The sequence below is a fragment of the Naegleria fowleri genome (genome assembly GCF_008403515.1).
Source record: "Naegleria fowleri strain ATCC 30894 chromosome Unknown tig6, whole genome shotgun sequence".
Lineage (NCBI taxonomy): Eukaryota > Heterolobosea > Eutetramitea > Acrasida > Naegleriidae > Naegleria > Naegleria fowleri.
Genome location: NW_025407938.1, coordinates 620,688 through 644,061, shown reverse-complemented (window position 1 = coordinate 644,061; position 23,374 = coordinate 620,688). Strand labels below are relative to the sequence as shown.

The 23,374-nt window shown below is 37.4% G+C and overlaps 10 protein-coding genes across 10 annotated transcripts; 4 read left to right on the top strand and 6 right to left on the bottom strand.

The window, feature by feature from the left end:
• Positions 1 to 499: 499 nt before the first annotated feature.
• On the bottom strand, positions 500 to 2,300 carry FDP41_010556 (uncharacterized protein; the record flags this gene model as incomplete). The annotated part of the gene is made up of 3 exons (XM_044700867.1): positions 500 to 1,029; positions 1,208 to 1,469; positions 1,671 to 2,300. 3 exons carry the CDS (start codon positions 2,298 to 2,300, stop codon positions 500 to 502), a joined length of 1,422 nt encoding a protein of 473 aa, XP_044568204.1.
• A 134-nt stretch (positions 2,301 to 2,434) lies between these two features.
• Positions 2,435 to 4,969, bottom strand: FDP41_010555 (uncharacterized protein; the record flags this gene model as incomplete). The annotated part of the gene is made up of 2 exons (XM_044700866.1): positions 2,435 to 2,944; positions 2,999 to 4,969. The coding sequence occupies 2 exons, from the start codon at positions 4,967 to 4,969 to the stop codon at positions 2,435 to 2,437; spliced, it is 2,481 nt and encodes an 826-aa protein (XP_044568203.1).
• Positions 4,970 to 7,106: 2,137 nt separating this feature from the next.
• FDP41_010554 (uncharacterized protein) lies at positions 7,107 to 8,513 on the top strand (the record flags this gene model as incomplete). The annotated part of the gene is made up of 1 exon (XM_044700865.1): positions 7,107 to 8,513. One exon carries the CDS (start codon positions 7,107 to 7,109, stop codon positions 8,511 to 8,513), a length of 1,407 nt encoding a protein of 468 aa, XP_044568202.1.
• A 319-nt stretch (positions 8,514 to 8,832) lies between these two features.
• On the top strand, positions 8,833 to 9,606 carry FDP41_010553 (uncharacterized protein; the record flags this gene model as incomplete). The annotated part of the gene is made up of 2 exons (XM_044700864.1): positions 8,833 to 9,093; positions 9,235 to 9,606. 2 exons carry the CDS (start codon positions 8,833 to 8,835, stop codon positions 9,604 to 9,606), a joined length of 633 nt encoding a protein of 210 aa, XP_044568201.1.
• Positions 9,607 to 10,510: 904 nt separating this feature from the next.
• Positions 10,511 to 11,563, bottom strand: FDP41_010552 (uncharacterized protein; the record flags this gene model as incomplete). The annotated part of the gene is made up of 1 exon (XM_044700863.1): positions 10,511 to 11,563. The coding sequence occupies one exon, from the start codon at positions 11,561 to 11,563 to the stop codon at positions 10,511 to 10,513; it is 1,053 nt and encodes a 350-aa protein (XP_044568200.1).
• A 95-nt stretch (positions 11,564 to 11,658) lies between these two features.
• On the bottom strand, positions 11,659 to 16,216 carry FDP41_010551 (uncharacterized protein; the record flags this gene model as incomplete). The annotated part of the gene is made up of 2 exons (XM_044700862.1): positions 11,659 to 15,835; positions 15,960 to 16,216. The coding sequence occupies 2 exons, from the start codon at positions 16,214 to 16,216 to the stop codon at positions 11,659 to 11,661; spliced, it is 4,434 nt and encodes a 1,477-aa protein (XP_044568199.1).
• A 285-nt stretch (positions 16,217 to 16,501) lies between these two features.
• Positions 16,502 to 17,898, top strand: FDP41_010550 (uncharacterized protein; the record flags this gene model as incomplete). Its single annotated transcript, XM_044700861.1, has 4 exons — positions 16,502 to 16,617; positions 16,746 to 16,837; positions 16,917 to 17,733; positions 17,841 to 17,898. 4 exons carry the CDS (start codon positions 16,502 to 16,504, stop codon positions 17,896 to 17,898), a joined length of 1,083 nt encoding a protein of 360 aa, XP_044568198.1.
• Positions 17,899 to 17,980: 82 nt separating this feature from the next.
• On the bottom strand, positions 17,981 to 19,586 carry FDP41_010549 (uncharacterized protein; the record flags this gene model as incomplete). The annotated part of the gene is made up of 5 exons (XM_044700859.1): positions 17,981 to 18,334; positions 18,381 to 18,678; positions 18,769 to 18,887; positions 19,006 to 19,182; positions 19,446 to 19,586. 5 exons carry the CDS (start codon positions 19,584 to 19,586, stop codon positions 17,981 to 17,983), a joined length of 1,089 nt encoding a protein of 362 aa, XP_044568197.1.
• A 392-nt stretch (positions 19,587 to 19,978) lies between these two features.
• Positions 19,979 to 20,583, bottom strand: FDP41_010548 (uncharacterized protein; the record flags this gene model as incomplete). The annotated part of the gene is made up of 2 exons (XM_044700858.1): positions 19,979 to 20,368; positions 20,527 to 20,583. 2 exons carry the CDS (start codon positions 20,581 to 20,583, stop codon positions 19,979 to 19,981), a joined length of 447 nt encoding a protein of 148 aa, XP_044568196.1.
• Positions 20,584 to 21,050: 467 nt separating this feature from the next.
• FDP41_010547 (uncharacterized protein) lies at positions 21,051 to 23,198 on the top strand (the record flags this gene model as incomplete). The annotated part of the gene is made up of 1 exon (XM_044700857.1): positions 21,051 to 23,198. The coding sequence occupies one exon, from the start codon at positions 21,051 to 21,053 to the stop codon at positions 23,196 to 23,198; it is 2,148 nt and encodes a 715-aa protein (XP_044568195.1).
• Between the last annotated feature and the right edge of the window lie 176 nt (positions 23,199 to 23,374).

The window sequence follows — 23,374 nt, the reverse complement described above, 5'->3', positions numbered from 1 at the left end:
TCTCTCTCTCCGCAATAGAGTATATCAGATATACTGGAAAGACTGTTCATGTGTCAGATCCTCCCGGACACCACCAACAACATGCATCCAAACAACAACTCTCAATACTATTAGAAACATTTCTCACGAATAAGGAATATTTGTTATTCTTCCTAGCAGGAAGTCTTTGGAGATGTGCTAAAAGAGAGACAAAAGACTTTCTCATTACCCAAGCGAATCACAGCTCACTCCATCCAAAAAACCAGTTGCGTACGCATAAGACCACTGTGTGTTGACGAATAAAATGTTCATGAACCAATAATAATAATGACAATCAACACAAATCTGTGTCAGCCGTGTGTGTCTGGTTTAGATAAATAAGGGAAAAGTTGGTTTTTAGGAACGAAACTCGAACTTGGGAGTTTTACCAAACATTCTCATGATTGTCTTGCAGGATCTTCTAGGATTATCGAATCATCGATATACATCCATCAAAGATACCATTTTACAAACACAGTTTCTATAAGGCTGGTGTTTTTGAGCCCAAAAGACATGCCCTTAAAGCTCCAGTCACAGAGGGTATATTCGCAACTCTTCCTCGTTCATGTAAATAAGCCAACAGTGCAAATAACATGGCTTCCTTTGCATTGCTATTCAATGCTTGTCGTTCAAGTTGTTCATGTGAAAGAATGTGAATGGTACGTCCAAATTCTTGAGAGAGCATTTCATAAAGTCGTTTCATGAGGTAGGGATTGTGTTGTCCTCCTCCTGATACGACCACTTCAAGGTCATAAATCATGTGAGTAAGATTCAACTTGGACACAACGAGAGAATAGGCACGAGTGATACTGTAGGCAGTGAGATCAGTGAAGGTTGTAACGAGTGAATTGGAGAAGAATTCCTCTTCTGAAACACTTGATTCATGAATCATGTTGCCATAATGATGTTGGTTGATGTCATTACTTTGCTGATCATGATGCATCTGTTTCCAATGAGCGGTTGTCTTTTCAATCCATTGTTGGACTTGTTCTTTTCCGAATAATTCTCTGCCTATTGATTAATGTATTCATGAATATTAAGATTCATAAACAGAGTCATGAAATATCATATAAATATCATCATATTATGCAAGAATATGTATATATTATTGAAAGAATAGGTTGTGTGGAAAATTCAAATAATCAAGATAAATCTCAAAGTATTGGACATACTAATATTTTGGACATACCTGTTGTTTTTGGATATGGCATTTCAAAGTAGGGTCTATAGAACTCACAAAGACTCTCAAACAATGATTCATTTCGAACTCCTGCACTTGCCATTTTACCATCGACATCCATTTGAAGTTGCCCGTTGGTCACCAATCGCACACAATCATCAATGAGAGCATTTCCTGGTCCAGTGTCAAATGAAACCACAAGAGAAGATGCATCTTTGTCATTGATAGTAAGGGGAGGTACAAAGGTCACATTTCCAATACCACCAATATTCTATGATATTTATGAATAAGATGATGTGATCGTCAATGTCGATGCATACCATCCAAATAAACAGGATCATATATTCAGGGTCAAGTGAAAACGAATGAAAGGATGAAAAAGTAACAAACACAGTGATGATAAATAATAATTTATAAAGTAAACATACACACAATGATGATGGATAGAAAAAGAGAACTATCTTTCACTTACCTGAATGGCTCTCCATTTTGTGGAATGTCTCAACAAGAGAAAATCAAAAATTGAAGTGAGAGGAGCACCTTCACCTCCCAATGCAACGTCATTCGTTCTAAAATTACTAATCACTGGTATTCCCAATCGAGCTATACGTGATGGATCTCCCAATTGAAGTGTGGATTTGATGAGAGGAGAGGAAACCTCACGCTGAAAGGTCATTTCTGAGTGTGTGGTGGCAGCATGTGTGGTAGATTTGACTTGTGAAGCAGCAAGTTGCTGATTACTCTCCACTTGATGATAAATAGTTTGGCCATGAGATCCAACGACTTGTATGGTTTTGGGATCAATCGTATTTTCGAGTAATACGTTTTCAATGGCACTTTTAAAAGCATCTCCAATCAAGACATTCATTTCACAAAAGTCTTTAGAACTCAAATGTTGAGAGGTCATTAAATCAAAGATGCGTTGTCGTAGATGTGGTTCCCAAGGAACGGATCCAAAGGCCATTAATTTCATACGAGGAATGGGCATGATGTGTTCCGATATTTGAGTGGTGTTTTCATGTTCATCATCATCGCTCACTTGACAAATTGCAACATCAATAGAGTCGACTGAAGTTCCTGAATTGACTCCAATGACTAACATTTCTTGTCGGGTGCAATGTGTTTGAATTCACTAAAATTCACGTGTTTTGATATGAAAAAGGACAAGCTCGTTTTGGCAATTTTTTTTACTTTTTAATTTTACATTCTAATCAAATAAGAACACTATTTACATTCTCAATCCAATTTAACAGCTCTTCCTTGCACATAATTCAACACAGACGTAGACACGCTTGAATAATAAGTAGATAATTGCTGATGTGAGGAGAGTCCAATAAGTTTGGATAATTTCTGCAACACTGGATCCGAAGGTGAGAGTTGACACATGTTCAGCAAGAACTCTTTCACTTCGTTGGCCTCTTGTGGTGGCAATTCTTGGTTCTCATCGCTAAATAGTTTTGCAAAATGATTGTTAAAGGCTTCGTATTTTGTGTTTTGAGTCTTGTGCTCTAATTCATACATCCATTCATCGCTGGTCACTTCACTCTTTCTTATGCATTGATACACGGACTCAATATTGTTTTTGGTGGGATTCATGATTCGATCCACAGGCCTAAAAACAAATGCGTCTTGGGTTTGTTTGAAGGTATTCTTGTCAACAATGAGGGAAACACTGGCCATTACTCCCATCACTGTCAAGTTTTTGGCACGAGAAACAATCTCTCCTACTTGTGCAAAATACCTCACCTGTGACAACAATGAATAATGACATCAACACTTCAAGTCACTATCAAAACATACCTGCTTATTTCCAACATTGCCTAAAACACAGGCTCCACTTGCGATACCCATGCATACCTCTAGAGGTGCACTTGCTTCCTTTGAGAGGTAATCATTCAATGAATCAAGCACAACTTTCAATTTCAAACATGTCTCTAGGGCTGTCACACAGGGCGTCTTGTCATGAAAAACAATGACATATTCGTCATAGCTTCTTATTTGCAAGTCCGCTCTGCATGTTTTACAAATGGTAGAAACTGAGACCAAACATTTGGAAATGATACTATTCAGCGATTCAAACGAATAGTTTTTCTCATTCAAATTTGGAATCACAATATGAACAAGCGAAACCAAATCCTTTGGTGCAAGGCCCAATTTAAACAAATCCTTCGAAGGTTTCATGTTGTATGCAGTTCCTAAACTGGATTCTATTTTGTGAGAGCTTGAAGCCATGCTTGATTGCTGCTCTTCTCCTTTTTCGTGTGTTGAACGTTTTTCTTTCCTTGTTTCTGAAACAACCTCTTGATCGACCTGAATGCCCTGCGCCTGTATTTTAGCATTCTCCAGTTGATTGAGAACGGAATCTGGTAAAAAAGCTTTAAATTCGCTTAGCCACTTGACAGTCTCATTGAGACTTGAATAGATGCTTTTTGCTTCACTAAAAAGAGCGTTCCGTTCTTTGATGTTGGACAAATCCAACACTTCAATCTTTCTGAAATCTTCCTGGAGGTTGATGAATGGGTTTGTCACAATCCAACCAATGGTGATGCTAATGAGGACGCCGAGAGAAGCAACTCCAAGAGTAACGCCAAGAATGACATAACTCGATGTTATAATTCCCTTCTTAATTTCATTTTCCTCAAAAACGAGAGTCATTCTCCATTTAAGGTTGGCCAAAATATAAGGAGTAGATGAGATCAAATACTTGGTTCCATTGCTCTCGATGTTGAGTACGATTGGATCGAAAGAGTCACCAACATTGCTCAAGAATATGGACATGACACTTCCAGCATCTCGAGTTGTGACATCAGTGGCCTTAATTCTCTTGTCATCAATTCCTGGAATGTTCAAGCTGCTTCCAATAACAAAGTTATTTCCAAACTCTGAAATAATGACATAACCTCTTTCAAGAACCTTAACCGTTTTCAAAAATTGAGCAATATACACAAGAGAAACATTGACTTTTGCAATTCCAACACGTGTTTTGTTACCCTGAGCCAATTCAGTTCGATTGTACACCGGGGTGGACCAAAAGGTACTTTGTGGACCACCTCCAATGACTTTATAAACATTTCCAAATCCTCCTTCTTCTGAAAAATCGCGGAAAATACGTAACGACTCTTGATAGTAATCGGTTTTGTTTACATAATAGGTCACATTCAAGCTGACTTTGTTGTAGTCCGGAATTCCAGTTTCATTACTAGCTCTGTAAATGACAAGATTGATATCTTCTTGTAATTTGACACCCCAAGACAGTGAATTGTCAGAGTTCATGCTATAAGCATAAAGAATGTTATTTCCCTTCTCTCCCAAACATAAATTTGTGTTGGTGACACCAAATAATTTGACCTTAGTGAAGAGATAGGGACCAATGCTTGGATCTAGGTCAATCTTAAAGTTATGGTAATCGGCAACCATTTGCTTAGACACCAACTTTGCTGGCAAGAGTTGACTGTTCATAAAGGAAGCTATCTTTTCGTTCATATTGGAAATGATGACATTCACTTGTTCCATTGAGGTTTGCTCATTCACGACAAAAGCAGCCACCCAGATGGAGATGGCAGTCATAATCACCAACAAAGTAATTGAAAAAATCAAGAACAATCTCACGCTCAATAACGCTCTCAATACAAATGGACGTTGCTTCTTTGGTTGGTCTGAAAGTTCTTCATAGGAAGCTCCTTCGATGGAGAAAATTTCATGTTTCGAGAGAGTATCACTCTCTTTGTGAGTGAGTTGTTCTTCTCCAAGTACAGGTTGCACTTTGGTCATTGGCGATTGTAACTGCTTTTTAGAGTGTTGTGCGATGGTGTTGGTGGCGTTTTGTTTGATTTTTGGAGAGATGATTAAGGACAGACAAAAACGTCTAGGATTGAAATTCAACGACGGTAAAATCTTTGAAAATGGTTTGAAATGATGAAAATCGACAATCTTCTTTGGCTATGAACCTCTGCAAGATGACCCAGACAATTATGATCGCTCTCAAGAGGCATCAACGGTTGAGAGATGACAAACACATCCATTGAGATGACAAGAGTTGTCAACAAATGTAATTACAATTTTCGTTTGGTTGTAGAGATAATGCATTCTTATGTTTTGGCTGATCGTTTTGTAGATTTCTCAGCAAAATGGTAAAACATCTTAAAAACAACATGACCACACTGTGGATTCTTCGCGAGTCCTTTCATGTCCAATCAATACTGTATTCAACACAAACTTCAACAGCATAACATTTTGGAACTGAAAATTAAGGACATGATGCAGCAAAACTTACATTTTGGAACATTTTGAAAATTAAGGACATGATGATCCATTAGCTTTAGCAACTTTTTCCAATCATTATCGTGACACGAATGTGTCTAAGATTGTAACTCATCATCACTCGAAAAATTACCTCAACAGTAAAAAAGTGTAGTAGTGTCTAATATGTCCCAGCCAAACCAAGCACCCACCCGTCCCTCCCAACAGCGATGTGTTTCCTCCTTTCCTTTCGTTTTCCATTATTGACCCTAACTTTTTTTATACCTATTCATTTACTCCTCCTGCTTCACATCATTGTGAAGTTGTTTAGAGTCATCTCTAAATCCAACCTTGACTGACTTTGCCTGGAGCAAGCAGATCCCAGTAGCGGATTTGTTACGACCAATGTGTCTGGTGGTCTTGGTTCTCGACACTAAGTTATCCTTTCATATACTTAAGAGTCACCTATTTAAAATCCAATTGAAAGAGTTTTCTTTCTTCTGGTAATTTTTCCTCGGGATCAGGACAAATAGTCGGTTTCTCCAGGAATCAGTTGGGTAAAAGCCAACCTCTGATCCAGCATCCTAAGGTCCTGCTTTATTCTTGACCTTGATCTTCCGGTAAGCTCTTGTTACTCCTGTTCTTGTTCTATTTCAGTTGTCTTTCACTCACCTTTGTCCATGACAAATTTCTATAATAAGGGTTGCCTCTCCTCATGGATTCTTGTTTTCCCATGAGTAGAGTTTACACTCACTTCGTTTCCTTTATTTCACATTCAACTCTCAACCCTTATTCACCTCTGCACCATTCTGTACCTTTATAAATAAAGGGATTTGTGCTGTCAGAAGGTAATTTCGATGGGTACTCACACCATCTAGCGAGCACAAACCAATTCGTCTAAAAATTACCTTGTGTTGCATAAATTGTTACACCAAAAAAATGAGCAAAGCCTCCACAATAACACCAACCTTTCCACTCCTTCACCTGTGCCCAAACAACCTAGTTTCTTCTCGAGGATTCTCCTCCATTAACCTCAAAAGCAAAATGGGAAGAAATAGAGATTGTGGAAGACCTGTTACAGACTTTTGGCATACAACCACCCACACCCATCATCATAAAGGATAAAGACATGGACAGAAAAGTAAACAAAATTATCGAATCGATTGAATCAGCCAAAAAGAAATCGAGGCAGACGACTCATTAAGCCCAATAATAGGCTGTCGATCCAAAAAGTATTGGATGACAAGGGTTCTCTAATTCATAAAGACATTCACCAGTATTCCTTACGTGGACATCAGCTGATCTCTGCACAAATTCAAATCCCATTTGTGGAGGCAGTTTTGTGGATCGAGATTCTGGGTATGCTGTTGATTCTTGTTGAACTTAAGTATGAAATGAGAGATGATAATCGTTTGTAGATTTCTGGGCAAAAGGAAAAACATTTTAACAACAACACTTTGTCTTCAAGGCCTTTCATGTCCTTTATTCCAATTTGCCACTCTCAGCAGAAAACCATTTTTTCCCCTTCCTGTTAATTTGTGGTGAAAACACTCAAATGTTATTGGTGATTAATCTTCGGTCCATCAATTTATATATCGAAGTCGGAACTGACCATCAGCCAATAAATTCCAGCACGAAAAATAAATATTTTTTTTATTTTGTAAAAAAAATGACGAGCCGACTCTGCCGGAAAACCTTTGTGAATGTTGAGAGGAAAATAATGATGATGAGCAAGAAATTTTCATCCATCATGATGTTAAATTCATTGGCGAGGAAAAATATCTGTGAAAATCATGGACGTTCATTTCATCAATCTACCCGATTTTTTGAAAAGATTGAATTTACACCGGAAGAGTTACAAGTTTTGAAAGAGTTGAGACAAAGTATGGATGCACTTGCTTCAGCAGAACCAAACAACAAACGTACAATTAAAAAAAACGCTGTAGGAGAGTTTATTCCCGATCCTGAGTTTGATTACAGCAACCTTTCTCCAGATGAATTCTTGGAGGCATTGAGAAATAGAAAACCCAGAGAGAATGAAGATGAACTACAAGGAAGAGATGTTGAAAAGGAAAGAAGAGTTTTTGAGCTAGTAGAAGAGTTGTTGAACAATCCAGATCTTGACCCTACTCAGGACCAAATTGAAGAGCATAAAAGAAAAGCCACCCAGTCACTCTTAGAAATGGATGACCATGACAGCCTATCAAGTAGCCAATTACCAATAATTTCTTATGATGAATTGAATAAGAAATTTTATAGAAGAATTTATCTTGAAGAAACAACAACCAAGGAAAGAAAAAACGAGTTCAGGATAAGAATTGGCCAAGAACAATTGTTAAGAACTACTACCAACAAGATTGTTACAGTTCCAACTCAAGAAATTGGAACTATTGTTGCAGGTGAATGGGAATTACAAACCGAATATGTAAGACCTGCCACTCTTCCAATCACAGAGTTGGTTTGCAGAATTGAAGATGTCAAACGTGAGACAAACTTTGAAGTCAGCTTTAACATGAAAAATACCATTCATGGATTTTTTGACGGGGAATTTGTTTGTTTAAGACAAGGAATGACAGACGATAATATTAAACAAGCAATTAAGGAACACTGGGATCCTCTGGTGGATTGGTTTAACAAGGAATTTGATACAAAACTTGTAGTTCTCGATGAAAATAGTAGCTTTGCTGCTGATGCGACACAAGAGGATGCTCGTAGAAAATTTATTGAACGCTACACGACTGCTGAAGGTATACGATTATATAACAAGACATTGAGTGTGAAATATTTATTCGATAGAATGTCACCAGCAGCATTGGTGATTTTGAATGCAATGGTTGAGGTGACAGGTTCTGTGGTTATTGCCTCCGCTCTCTACTCTGGCAACATCAATGCCAAACAAGCTGCTCTTGCCACCCAATTACCAGTGCGAGAACAAACCAATGTTTTTGGCTTGGTCATGGGAGAACATGACTTGCAATTTGCTGAACAGAACTGCAAGCTTTCTGCTCTAGAACTTCTTTTGAACATGCATCCACAATCGAGAGACATTTCTGATTCCTACAGTAGAATACTATAGTAAATGTTGGTTTAATTTATTGTCTGTGTGAGTGTCTCTTTGTTGCTATGACAGAGTTGCTGTTCAGCAATTATTAAATTTTGACAGGGACTATAATATTCTTCAAAGAAAACACCAAATGTCCTTCATATGACATACAAAATTCCACATGTAAGAGACAGTACATTCTGAAGAAAATCTTCATTTGAAAATCTTTGAATCCCACTTGTCTCATAGTATTCATGTTCGAAAAGGCAACCCGCCCAACAAATACAATTCAAGCAAAAAAAAATCAACCACTCAATACTACCCTCATAAGCTTTTATACAACAACAGAAAAATGGTCAAACTAAGATGCAAGGTCGGGATTGTGGGAGACAGTACCGTTGGAAAGACCTCTCTCATCAAAATGTTCAAAGAACGAACCTTCCCAAATCAATATTTAATGACAATTGGATCGGATCTGTATACAAAAACAATTGATGTTCCAGTTGTTACGAATGATCAACAACAAGCAGAAATATCCAAAGATCATCAAGTGGAATTGTATTTGTTTGATATTAGTGGATCGTCCATTTATGAGAGTTGTTATAATGAATATGTAGGTGTCATCGATTCGTTGTTGAACACTTTCCCAATTATATATTAATTTTAAATGCCCATTCTTTTTTCATCCTTTCTTCTGCTTTTCAAATAATTGTTATGTATGGAACGCCGAATCAATGCATACTAATCATTCAAGATCGATGGAATCAACGCATTCATTATAGTGTATGATATTACAAATCCCGAGACATTTGGAAATTTAAGCAAATGGTACCGTCTTTGCAAGAGTGTCCGAACGAGCAACACAAGCATGAAAAAACACGACAAATCTCTCATTGGTGTACTTGTAGGAAACAAGGTTGACATGCATACGTTGGAAAAAGTGACCCAAACACAAGGAGAAGAGTTTGCCAAAGAATGCAACCTCGATTTTTTCCTTACCTCCGCCAATACAGATGATGGAAATGTGGAACAACCATTCCTTCATATCGCAGACACTTTTTACAAATCTTACTTGGAAAGGATTGAGGAAATTAAATACGTTTGTGAAAATAAAAGAAGCAAATAAGGTTGGATTCAAATTCAAATGGGCACACTACAATTACCTCTAGAAAATTTAACCAGTTTATTCCAAGAAAAACGGATCCCCTGAGCGTTCAATCATTACTCTCCCAACCTTCTATCAAAACTCGTATATCCTCGATACTTGGAGTCACCTTTGCCTCGAGAAGAAAAGGTTGAAGGATACACCCTGATCGTCCATACAGACGATACTCATCTCAACGGGCTGGACAAGTATCGATCACCAAGTGCTAAATGTGCGACCAGTTTAGGCATTTTTTTTCACTACAACTTATATTTTTTTTTGTTTCCGAAGGTGAATAATAAATTTTTGGGTTCAATTTTTTTGGAAGACGAGCACTCAAAAAAATGTGGAAATTATTCAAACAACACAAATCTCTCGCTGTTTTGGGGGTGTTGTCTGTGTTCGGATTTGTGTATTCAATCAAAGTTTTGAAAGACGACTCTCAAACAAAATGGAGAAGACATGAAGGAATATTCAAAGACAGAGACAGATTGAACTTGAGAAGAATTGCAAACAATTTGCCTCCTCTTTCCGATGACGATTTCAAGGACCCTAAAATGAAAGAAGAGTGGTTAGAATATAAAAAGAGAAATAATATTCAATATTAGAGGTCTTCAGTCATTAACCGATTGTGTTCGAATATCATGATATTCACTAATGAGGACAATATATATTCTCAATTTTTGGATTATGTAAATTCTCTCTCTGCAAGTAACAATAATATTAACGGAACATGGAATAATATTTTCAAATACATACAACACAGGAACAACCTTTTTTGTTCAACATTGAAACCATCAATCGCAACAGTTTACCGCTCTGCAGAGCCGTGGTGAAAATCTTTGGAGGGTGGTAGAAAATACGCCTTGCTCTGTAGAATGAACTTTTATTTGGAAAGGGTATAAATGTACATTCCTGCTTCGGAGTCAACAGAGACATCAATAGATTTGCATTGATTAGCATCAAAGGCTAGTAATAATTCTTGAGACTGTTCTTCCTCCGTTTCAGGCTCTAATGAGAAATCATATTGACTAAATACAATCCATTTACATGTTGGTTTTAACACTCGGAGCACTTGTTGTTGAACAATTTTCACATTTTGTATACCCTTATCGAGTTGTCCTTCGAAATAGGCAGTTTCATCTTCCTCCATGTATAACGAGTCAAGAACTGCCTTATCAATCACCAGATCACAGGAATTTTCTTGCAATGATTCCATATTTTTAATATCTAGTACCTCAAATTGGATGGAATTGTTTTCGCCAAGCACTTCTCTTGAATATTGTCTCATCATGTCACAGACCAGTTCTGAAATATCTGTGCATACAATGTTTGTAAAACCCATTCTATAAATCTCTAAGGGAAGTCTTGAAATTCCATTACCCAAGATTAAAATTTGTGAATCCTTACGAAGCGTTTCCAGAAGAGGTTGTAAATGAGGTTTCACCACGCTGAATGGTCCATACCAATCTCTATTGAGGTACTTGTCATTTTCAATGAAATCTGAAATCTTCAATTGTTGGTTCGATTTTTTCTGTTCTAAATATTCTGTATAAAGTTTCGAATATAGATTTTCCCAGAATTGGGGAGAATGCAATTCAATTTGTTCGTCTCCATTGTTTGTCATCTTTTTCAAATTTTCCATGTAAGAGACAACACTTTCTTTAGCGTCCTCCAATATCAGTGCTTTCTCTTCCAATGTTGTTGATTTGGAATTATATCTCGCAATATAATCTTTGAATATTTCTCTCATCATGTTGTTGGTTTCCTTGCGTTGAGAAGGAGGATAACAAGTCTGGTGAAATTTATAAATCATTCTGTAGAGTGGAAACCAAATAGGAATTGTTTTGTTACTCTCTCCGAATAATTTCACAGAATAACATCTTCGGAGAGGTTGTTGTTGTGTGAGAGTAGACTTCAAGTTGAGGTACTTTAGCATTTTTTTGTTGATGATTTTATATTCACAATTTTCAACTATAATTGGAATAATATTTTAATGAAAAATCATTAGCAACTTTAGTACTGTACAGCACATTAATGTGCACCAATTTTCTTTTGGAATTCCTTAATTTCATTATCATAGTCCACCCATTCAGGAATAATTCTCTTTGCACTCGCCAATTTGTGTTCCTTTGTCATTGGATTATTACAGAGATCAATGGTTTTAGCTTTTGGCTTACTTTCGTCAGAACACCAAGTCTCACACCACAACCACTCTTGAGGAAGTGAACGAATAGGCACATTGTGCTGGGCATAGTTTGGAAGATCTTGATCCAAATTGGATAAACTGTTTGGATCTCGAGCGAGATTATCATAGACCATTCTGAATTGATCTCCATGATAGTTTCTTCTGAATAAATCAATATCCACAACATAAAGTGCAGAAATGTGATAGGGCCTGCCTCCAAGATGATTGGACCAATATCCAGTCTTCCAGAATCGATATCCTTCCATCTCTTTTCTCGAGTCACAGAATGGTGTATAAGCCAATGCTTTTCCTTGCATATCAAGGTCAAAGAACAATTCAGACATATCCGTTCGACAGACTTGATCGGCATCCACGAAAATAATTTTGTGAACTTCTTGCAGAGGGAACAGAACATCGAGGAAGAGAACCTTATAGGCCCAAATCAAACGTTGCTTGGTTTGTTGCTTGTGTAGCCAATGAGGCCATTGATAACTAATCAGACCATATTCAAAGTTGTACGCTTTTGCATACTCTGGTAAGAATTGTTTAAAGGATGGTGACAAGAATTGTTTCAGGAACCAGAACTTGACTTTGACTCCACTTCTCTTCAAATGTTTTCGCACCGAGAGAATCATAATTTTGAGTAATCTCTCATACATAATTCCAGACGCCAATGAAAAGATGTGAATGGTCTTATTTTCGTCTCCTCCAGAGGAAGAAGATTTCGTGAGCCATGAGGACCAACTCGATTCGTCCTTATTCATCGATTCTTGGGCCAACAAATCTTCGTGTTCCATTCCTTCATTTCGTTTCACGACGACTCTCTCAAATGGAGCATCAAAGGAGTGAACAGAAATATGGAAATTTTCAGTATCAGCGGGTCCATATCCATCCGAGGTTTGAAGTTCTTCCTGATAATAAAAGTCTACTTGTTTTGTGTATTGAATGGAATAGATGCGAGAGTGTCTTCCTTGTGGTAACTTGACATGATAAATGTTTGGTGTGGAGGCTCGCAATTGGAAGTATCCAAAGTTTGCCATCACCAAAGTTGTATCATCCACATTCTCAGCATTTCTTCCATGTTTGTGAACAAGTTGCAATTGTAGTCCTCGAACAGGTCGTCCATTATCATCAATACAGGTTCCAGACGCAACAAAGTATTCGAGTTGGAAGCGAGCATAGCACTTGCTTGAGACACATTCATCTAGTTTCAAATTGTCCAAATCTTCTTTTGCGTAGGTGCTATCCACTAACCACGACTCTGGGACATCCATCCACAATGTAAAAATACGTCCCTTCACATCACTATGTTTGGCAACAAATTCAGCAACACTTGAATTGCCACTCAAGACGAACGTGTAGTAACTTTGAAGTGGAAGACTTGAAGTTTCTAGATCTGGATTTAAATGAATCACAATTTCAATATGATCACCAAATTTTTCCTTTAGGAACTTGATCATTGGAGTGAATTTTTGAGCTTGTTTGGAAAGTGGATTCAGAATTGCAATCAGCTTGAGATCTCCACTATTATTTGTCTTTAAGGTAGTCACATCACTTGCTTGAATATAATTCATATCCTGTCGATGGTATCGATTAAACACTTTGAATGCAGAAGAAACGCCGAAAAAGATGTCACTAATAAAATCACTAGTAACCAGAGCAGGATCTATGCTGGCATAATTGTTTTCTTCTAATATTTTCTTCATGGATGGATTTGCGCTTTCATAGGCGCCTAGAATTTCAAAATCTTTGGTGGTAAACTCTCCAGAGAGCGCAATAGTTCTTCCATTCATGGAAATGACTCCAATTTCATCACTAGAGAAATATTTAGCACAGAATTGCTTGTGTGTTAATTTTGTGTTTTGTGTCTCATAGGAAGGTGTGTATACGCTGTGGAACTTGTTGTGAGTGTGCAATAATTTCTTGTCTGCATTCAAGAGACCAATTCTTGTTTCTTTGTTATTTTTCAAAAATTCAATGGCAGCACGGATTATTGATGCGGAGTCACGTGACTCTGAGAGACAAATGAGGTTTGTTTGCTTAACAGATCCTTCACCTTCAGGATTTTGGAGCATGTCAATCTCTTCCAACTCATCCAGTGATACCAAATTATATTTCTGTCTTTGGAAGATTTCAGTGTTGAATTTGTCGAATCCCTTGTAGTGATCAATGATTTTTTCGAGCAAACTCTTGTCTGTATCCACAATAGTATTCTCACGGATAAGATTTTTAACACTCTCGTATTGATCTCTGACGCCCTTAAGGACAAGTTGATCGCCTGTCATGTCTGGCTCATCCGATTGAATTACAGCTCCGTTCACAAAGATAATTGGAGATTCTTTAACATTGAAGCCCATGTCTGTGAAAAGCTTATATCTATTGAGTAAATCCGATTGTTTTGAAAGTTTTACAGATCCAAAGTATCTCTTCTGAAGATCATCCACAAATTGCTTATCAAAAGAATCTCTGTCCATAAATTCTCTTAAAATTGGGAAGATGGCTCTATTTTCCTTTGTCATTCTCTCTAATAATGAGATGGCATGCAAAGAAAGATCATCAATGACACCAGATTGAGGTGTTGTTGAGGAACCCACCAAATCAACATCAACAAAAGATGTAGTTACTTTAGGAATAAATAGAGCACCAATTCGAATAGGATATCCTCTATTCATAATGTTACCTAAAATATAGAGTAGTTGCTGGACACTCTTTTGAGTGCTGGCAGGATCAATAATGAAGACTGCATTGAACAAATTTCTCTTGACAAATCTCATTTGGCCATACATGGTAGTGTAGAGCATGGTATGGAGCTCTCTTGGAAAGTTGTGATAACCCTCACCTTCAATATTATTGAACCAATGAATTTCCTTCTCCAAGTTCTTGGAGAGTTTGAATCGAAGATCTCTATTTGGGGAGCCAGAATTATAAAAAAGAGCATTAATAGAGTTCTTGCTTTGGAAGAAATTGGAGGAGAGCAACTTGACAAATTTTGTTTCTTTGGCAATGGCTTCGAACAAAGAAAAGACAGATAATTTTGATAGGTCCAACTCTAGTCCATTCAAGAACATGGCATTTCTTCGTATCACCTCTTGAGGATTGTTTGGATTTCTCGTCTTGAAGGCATTCTCATATCGCGAGAGTTGAGATTGTACCTTTTCTTTGAATTCATCTTCAAATGCCGTGTTCTTTAACTCTTTCAGATAACTAGGAAAATTTTGAGCAATATTTTGTAATAGATCCAGTTTGGCATCAAACGAAGATTCTGCCATAATTTTTGTTAAAGCCTGCAATCCAAAATATTTCATTTCCCATACTTTGAGTTTTTCTGATTTTGAGTCCTTTTGTTGGAGATGCAGCTTGAGTGTGTCCAAATCATGAGAAAGATGTGAATAATTTTTCTTCAGTTTGTTAAAATTAACACCTCTAAAGAAGGTATCATTTCCACTGACAAAGTCGTCATCAGCAGTTTGCTTATACTCCATATTTTTGATTTGTAATTCGACGCCATATCCCCTAATAGATAGTAATTGACTATGTGAATGGTCATCTTCTTTCATGTACGTTTCCTTCACTGTCTCCTCTTGATCAATTTTTGTTCCATCATTTGTTAATCGAACCAATCTCAAGACAAAAGGGCTCTGATTGGAAGAAATATACTTTTGCACAGCCATACATCCATCTTTTGTCAAAATGTCAGCAAATAGAAAATTAATTTTCTTTTGGCCTATGGTGTTGAATGTATGATCTAGATATTCAATGCTCTCTTCAGACTTCTCTATTGGATAATTCAAGTCAGTAGTGGAAATGTTAATGTTCTTTGTGTATTGAACTTTAACTCTTGGAGAATAGTGTCTCGTATCAAGAGCAAAATCGAGAAGTGACGCTTCTCCATTTGAAACATTCAATTGCCTTGCCAAATCCAGCACAAAACTTTTGACATGAGCATGACGATTCACACTCTCACATGGAATTGAATTTAAAAACGAAATTCTCTTTTCTGGAAATTTATCGGCAAAAAACTCACTAGAATATGTAGAATTACGTCAGCATTTCATTAATAGATCCAATCCAACCCAATGTACATTGAAATCGTCATCATCACCACCACGATATTATAGTCAATATTGAAAAAAAAGAAAGAACTTACAAAGCCTCTAATAATAATGGAGTCTCCTTCCATGTAGCTTTCACTTCAATATCTAATTTACTTTGTAGTGTTGCTGATCCCGAAGTGGACAAAATTTCATTTGCCAATACTTTTCCATCATCATTAACACTCATCATCGTCATTAGAACCAAAACGGATACCACCATCACAGCCATACTGATCCGAGCAATGGTGAATAAATTAATGTGATGGTCATGATGAAGAGGACGCAGTACTACATGACTGTGTGGAGTCATTTTTTCGGATCTGCACCAACCACCATCAACACGCTTGAATTCCGAGCACACGCACACTCGTGTGGTTTCCTTTGGTCGATCCATCATGGAGATGCTCCTTTTGTGTTGTTGACCATTGAGTTTATTTTAGTTCACGATTACTATTGAGAATATGTAAAATGATACAATAGTAGCATCATGGCCGCCAAAATTTTACAACACTCGGAACAATTTTGAAAAAAGAGAAAAAATCATTATCAACGTCTTATAAACCCTCATACAATTTTTCGATTAACAACCAAACAAATGAAGCTCAAGAAATTCATGTTGAGGTATTATCCTCCTGGAATTATATTAGAGTATGAACGATCCAACGGAAGGGAAGGAACAAAGACTATTGATTTATTGGGATTGAATGAGAGGTAAGCGTTTGCGTCGGAAGTTGCAGAGGCTATTTATGATGTTGTATGTCCGTATTTTCCATCTGAACAATTTGTCTTTATGGTCTGAAAAACATGTTTGATTACGTTTTCTTATGAATATTAATCAGATCCGACATTAACTCTGTCGCAGAAGATATTGTTGCAAGAGAACCCTTAATTCCGAGCAGCAAAACTGAACAAGTACGACAATTAGTGGACAGTAAGTATTTCAAGTTTGCGCTTCATTTACTTGAATCATGTTTTGATCATGTTTTTCTAATCTTCATTTGTGACAATAGAATTGGTTCAAAAGATATCCTCATACAAGTGCAGAAAATTCAAAGAAGAGAAATCTCTTCAGGCACACATGCTTCCACTAACAAATTGTGCCTTCAACAAGTCCGGAGATAAATTTATTACTGGAAGCTATGACAGAACGTGCAAAGTCTGGGACACTCAAACAGGAGAGGAATTGAAAACACTTGAAGGACACAAGAACGTTGTGTACGCAATTGCCTTTAACAATCCATTTGGAGACAAGATTGTTACTGGATCTTTTGACAAAACATGCAAATTATGGGATGAAGAGAGTGGAGAATGTCTCTACACAATGAAAGGCCATGAATCTGAAATTGTTTGTGTTTCCTTCAATCCTGACAGCAGCTTAATTGCTACTGGATCGATTGATACAACCGCAAAAGTTTGGGATGTGGAGACTGGCAAAGAAATCTATTCACTTTCAGGACACAACAAGGAAATTATTAGTATGAGCTTTAACAATGCAGGAAATTTTATTGTGACTGGCTCTTTTGACAACACGGTTCGTGTTTGGGACGTAAGAAGCGCTGAGTGTGTGTTCAATTTTCACGGTCATGAATGTGAGGTTTCTGCCACCCAATTTAACTTTACAGGAGACACAGTGGCATCGAGTTCTATCGACAAGACAAGCAAGTTGTGGAGCCTTCATACTGGAACATGCGTTCGAACACTCACAGGACACAATGACGAAGTCATTGACATTGCTTTCAATCCGACAGGAAGTAAGGTTGCAACGGCTTCCCAAGACTGTTCTGCAAGAATTTATGACACCTTTACTGGCGAGTGTTTGGCTACCATGTACGGCCATCACGCAGAAATTTCAAAGGTATCGTTCAACCCTCAAGGAAACATGATTATCACAGCATCCAATGATAAAACATGCCGGCTGTGGGATGTAAAGACAGGAAATTGTTTGCAGGTTTTGAGAGGTCACAAGGACGAAGTTTTCAGTTGTGCTTTTAATTACGAAGGAGACACAATTATTACAGGATCAAAAGATAACACATGCAAAATTTACAGAGCCACCGATGAGGAATTAAAATAATTATTGCTGTTGCTGTTCATTCTTGTCTTCCGAGTCTTTTTCTTGCTCGCTCATCAATATCGAAATGAGTTGAGATTTTTCTTCATAAAATTGCTCGTCCTCTTTTTCCCTTTCAGGCTGGAATTCCTTTAAATAGTTAATCAGTTTTTCTCTATTTAGACGAATAATGTCCTTCACTTGTGCAGATTTATGAGGATTTGCAATGAAAACCTTAAACACATGGAAAGCCTCAAATTGAATATTCTTTCTCTTGTCGAGTAGTAGGTTCATCATTAATTTCAGATTGTTTTTGTCATTGATGTATCTGCTCATGACATTAAAATTCGATCTGTCAAGTATTATTTCACCAAGGGTCTACGGGTGGTGGCATTAACTCTCACTGTTTTGGAAATTTACTTACTTTGAGTGATTGCCTCTTTGTGACATAGTTCTTTGAGTTCAATAGATTGTTATACTCTCCAAAGAATTTTTCAAAATTGTTTTCCAGGAACTCTGCCACTATGGCTTTGTGCCTTGAGGTCAACAATTCCTTGAAGGTTACAAATGCATCACTCTGCATCTCAAAGTTGCTGTTGTCCACATAAATGAAAAGCTTGTACACATCGTCACAGCTGAGCATCTTTCTTGTTAAAATTTCATGTTTAAAACATTCCCGTAGCATGCTTCCGCATAAAAGAGAGACTTCACTCTTCTCATAGCTGATATAATAATTAGGCGACGTTATTAATTGCAAATTATTGTCAATTAATGTAACCATTTTCGAATTTCACACATCTCATAACACATACCCATGAAGTAATATTGTCAAGATTTGGGAATGTTCACAAATATAATCAACAGTGGTATATCGTCCATTCATTTGAAGCTTAACTAAAAAGTTGAATATGATCATTCCATCTTTTCTGGACTATATAGGTTATTCACCAGTCATGTCCATGCAATCATCAAAATATTTGTTTATCGACAATAGTTAATAAATAGGAGTATTGTGTTTAGTTGGAACACAACAATATGGAGAGACTTACTTCAAAATCCAAATGTTCCAAGTATTGTACAAGTAACAACAGAAAATCTGTATCGTAGGCCTCTTTTGCAATATCATTAATATCCGATTTTTTCGGCTCTTCCTTCTCTACTGCTGCTGTATTTCCAAGAAGTAATTGTTTAATTCCGGAAAGAAGTTTTCCACAATCTTCTGCTGCCTAATAATCATACATTAGATGTATATGGAATTCCGTAAGTCAATGAATTACGTCGTCATCATCATCATTGTTATGGTTAATTGTATGTAATATCAGAATAATGATCATCATTGGTGATAATATCATCACCATCGTTCGGACAAAAAAGCCACCATATAATCATATGGAGTATTGTTCAACAATTTGTAATAAGAAGAAATAATTATTGTCATGTGGATGGATATATTTTTGATCATTATCATCATCAGCATAGAAATATTTACTTTTTGCTGCTTTGAATCTTTTTGTGTTGTTAATTCAGGATCCCTTGCGATCACCTTTAAACACTCGACAGCATCTCTGACCAATTCCTTGGGAGCCTTCTTTCCTGTTAGGAGGCCAAGTCCTTTCATAATAATTGACATTTTTTCTTCTTGTGTTGTTCTTGCTTCTCACAAGATGGTTTCCATGAAGAGAAGATTGTCCTTGCTTTGGACAGTTGTTGAATGCAAAGAGTTTGGGCACAACACTGTTGTTTTTTAAAGTGTATTATTATAATTTGTTGAATCTATCCTCTCGGGAGGAATCCCAAGTCGTCATTTAATAGCGAGCCAGATGATGCTTCGCATGGATGATCATCAAGAAAAGGAATCTTGGTTGGATGAATGTGCTCAAAAGCGAAATGACTGGTCATTGCCAAAAAAGAAAAAGACATTGACTTTAAAATTTTTGGAATGGCATTACCCAATTACAGGACATTCATAGTCGTCACACAAGAGTAAAAGTTTCATGAGATACCTCATCGCGTTTGGATCTGTTACCTTTGCTTGTTCACAGTCGATGATTGTTGTTTCTGAAGTTGTTGCTGTTTTTTCGATTGAGTATGTCCACTATGGATATCGCCAAACATTTTCGAGCATCGGATGGAGGCATCCTCGATGGCTTTCCGTTTCGCCTCTAGAATTGCTTTTCCTCTTGAATCACTCTTGGCAGTTCCATATCCGAGTTGTTCGTGCGAATTGTACGAATCATAGACGAGTTTTGCAATGACACTCACACCCGCAGTGAAAACAATCATGGAGGCTTGCTCCGATTTAATTTCTTCTTCATCTACAAAATCGACATTGATGTCTTTGATGACCAATTCCAAATTGTAGCGTTCAAAGTGTCGGTACATGTCTGATTCGCTTTTCAGATTTTGTTGATGCTGTTGACGATGGGATGAAATATCATCATCATCACGGAACGAAGAATTTTCCAAACATGATGATGATGATGTCAAGGAATTGATGATGGTTGAGTTAGCAGGCATACGATGGTATCAGAAGGAAGAGGAATTTGAAAGTTTTTTCTTGTTAAGCTTACCTTCTCGAAAGGAGTTTGAAGATCGTCTGATGATCCTCCCATAAAATTACTTTCCATTTTTTTATGGAATTAGCAAGTTTATTAATAGAGATTACCAGTCCGTCATCATAAACTGGTTTAATTTTTTTTGAGTGCTGTTCTCAAAAGTGACCATTCATGACAACACACACTCAAGCGACATCAGACGCCCCTAATCTATTGTTATGAAATGAGAGAGAGCCACATAATGGAACAACGAGAGGAATGTTTTCAACCTTTTTATTCGTCAATAATGATTATTCAACCCATTCACACACGGAGGTTTGGGACAACTTTCATGACGAAGGAAAATTGATGCTTCAAGAATTGAACTAAAAGGCTTCCTTTCATAGACAAAAAATTGAAAAGCCGGACCAAAAAATTCCCCTAGCTTGGAAAAATTAGTTTTCAAAACAAGAACACACCAGTTTCTCTCCTCACAACAGAGAATATTCCCACTTTTCACCCTTCAAAAAAAAACTCCATCTCCTCCACATTATTTTTCAATGACCGAAGGTGGTGTTTCGGTTGCTCCGAATCAGCAACAACAACAACAAACGCAGACCGAAGAGAGCTCCTTCTCTTGGGATGAAATCAAACATCTTTTGCAAGACTCGGATGTGTTCCAATTGAGCAGCAGAAAGGCCTGGACCCAAGTCCTCATGACCATTGGCTTACTCACTTTGGGTATTGTTGCTGCTGCGCAATTTCCGTGGTACTTGTTGCCTGTGAGTTGGATTTTCATTGGTTTGTCTGCTACAGGATTGATGGGTGTCGCCTATGCTTGCAGTGAGAATAGATTCTTCAATCACCGCACCATGCCTGTGTGGGTCAATGATCTAGTTGGTGTTATTTGTATGTTGCCATTGCTGTATCCTTTTGAGACTTTCAAGTCCATGTACAGCAGAAAGACTGAGCAAGATGCATCCTCCAATGGACCAAACTCTACTAACGAAGAAGATGAAGGCTTTTTCATGAAGACTTTGGTTTTCATGTTGAAGAGTCCATTGTGGTTCTTGTCTTCAATTATTGAGTGGTTCAGAGCCAACATTTATTTTGAAAGTAAGAGAAGTATTGTCATCAATGCTGTCGTTCTCTACGCTTTCGCTGCTGCATTCTTCAGTCTTATGCTTTACTTTGTTGGATTGTGGGGCTTGATTAAATTCTATGTGGCTCCTCTCATTGCCTATCACTTGATTAACTCAACCTTCATGAAGGTCAACGATGCCGATGCCAAGAAGAACAGAATTACTCACTTCCCATCCATCATTGAGTTCTTGACCAATTATGCCAACCATTCCTACAGAATCAAACTCAAGTGGAATAAGAAGAATAAGAATGGAGGAGATATTACTCAAAGCTTGAAAGAGAAATTGACAAACCTTGTTCCAAATTACAATTGGAATAAGGCCAAGAATGCTCTCCGTGAGAAGTTTGGTAAGAATTTGGAAAAGATTGGAGGCACTAGTTTCTTCTCTGCTCTCTCCTCTACTTTTGAGAATGAAGTTGATTTGAGAAATATTGACTGGTTCATTACCATCTATTTGATTGGATCTCTTGTTGGTTCAATTTATGGAGTTTTGACTGCAGCTTGGAATTGGAAGACCTATCTCCTTTCTTTCATTGGATACTATGTTGCTGGAATTGGTATCACCGCTGGTTACCACAGAATTTTCGCTCACAGAAGCTGCTCTGCTAACTGGCCAACTCGAGTCTTCTTCATGCTTTTAGGTACATCTGCATTCCAAGGTAGCGTTGTGAATTGGAGCGCAGACCACAGAAGACACCATCAATATGTTGACACCGATAGAGATCCTTACAACATTAAGAACTCCTTCTTCTATGCTCACATGGGTTGGTTGTTGTGGAAGAGAGAAGTTGACACTACCAATGCTAAGGATTTATTGGCCGATCCTGTGATCAAATTCCATCATGATAATTATCCAGTTTTGGCTTTACTTTTAGGTTATATTATTCCAATGTGTATTGCAGGTTTCGGATGGAGTGATTGGTATGGCGGCTTTTTCATTGCTGGAGTATTATCCAAGACTTTCCTTCAACATTGCACATTCTTTATTAACAGTTTAGCTCACACTTGGGGAACATCGACATTCAATGATGACCACACCGCCAAAGACTCATATCTTGTCAGCTTATTCACATTCGGTGAAGGCTATCACAACTTCCACCACACTTTTGCCTATGATTATAGAAATGGTGTTCATTGGTATCACTATGATCCTGGAAAGTGGATCATTTATACATTATCTTTGATTGGATGGACTTATGATCTCAAACGTTGTGATCCATTTCACTACGAGAAGGGAAGAATTATCATGGAACAGAAAAATCTTGACGATGAAAAGAAGCTTTACAATTGGGGTACTCCAATCGATCAATTACCAACCAAGACTTGGGAAGATTTTGAAAAGGACAAGAAGGAAAAGTCCTTGGTCATTATTGACAATGTCGTTCATGATGTGACTAATTTCATGCATGAACATCCAGGTGGCGAAGCTATCTTGAAGAGCTATCTTGGTCGTGATGTCACCTCTGCCTTCAATGGAGATGTCTACAAACATACCAATGTTGCCAAGAACATTCTTGCTCAAATCAGAATTTACAAACTTCCACCCAAACAAAAGCAACAATAAATTCTACGTGTGCACATTGATGATTGCGTCGCAAATTTTTAGAAGCTTTTTTGTGTTAGTTATTGGCCTTGTGTACAATAATGGACGAGTTCATCATTTCATTGAACCTTCTTGTTGAAGAGAGAGAGGACTCGTTATGACATTTATAATGTATTGCGCAATCATGTTCGACAGGA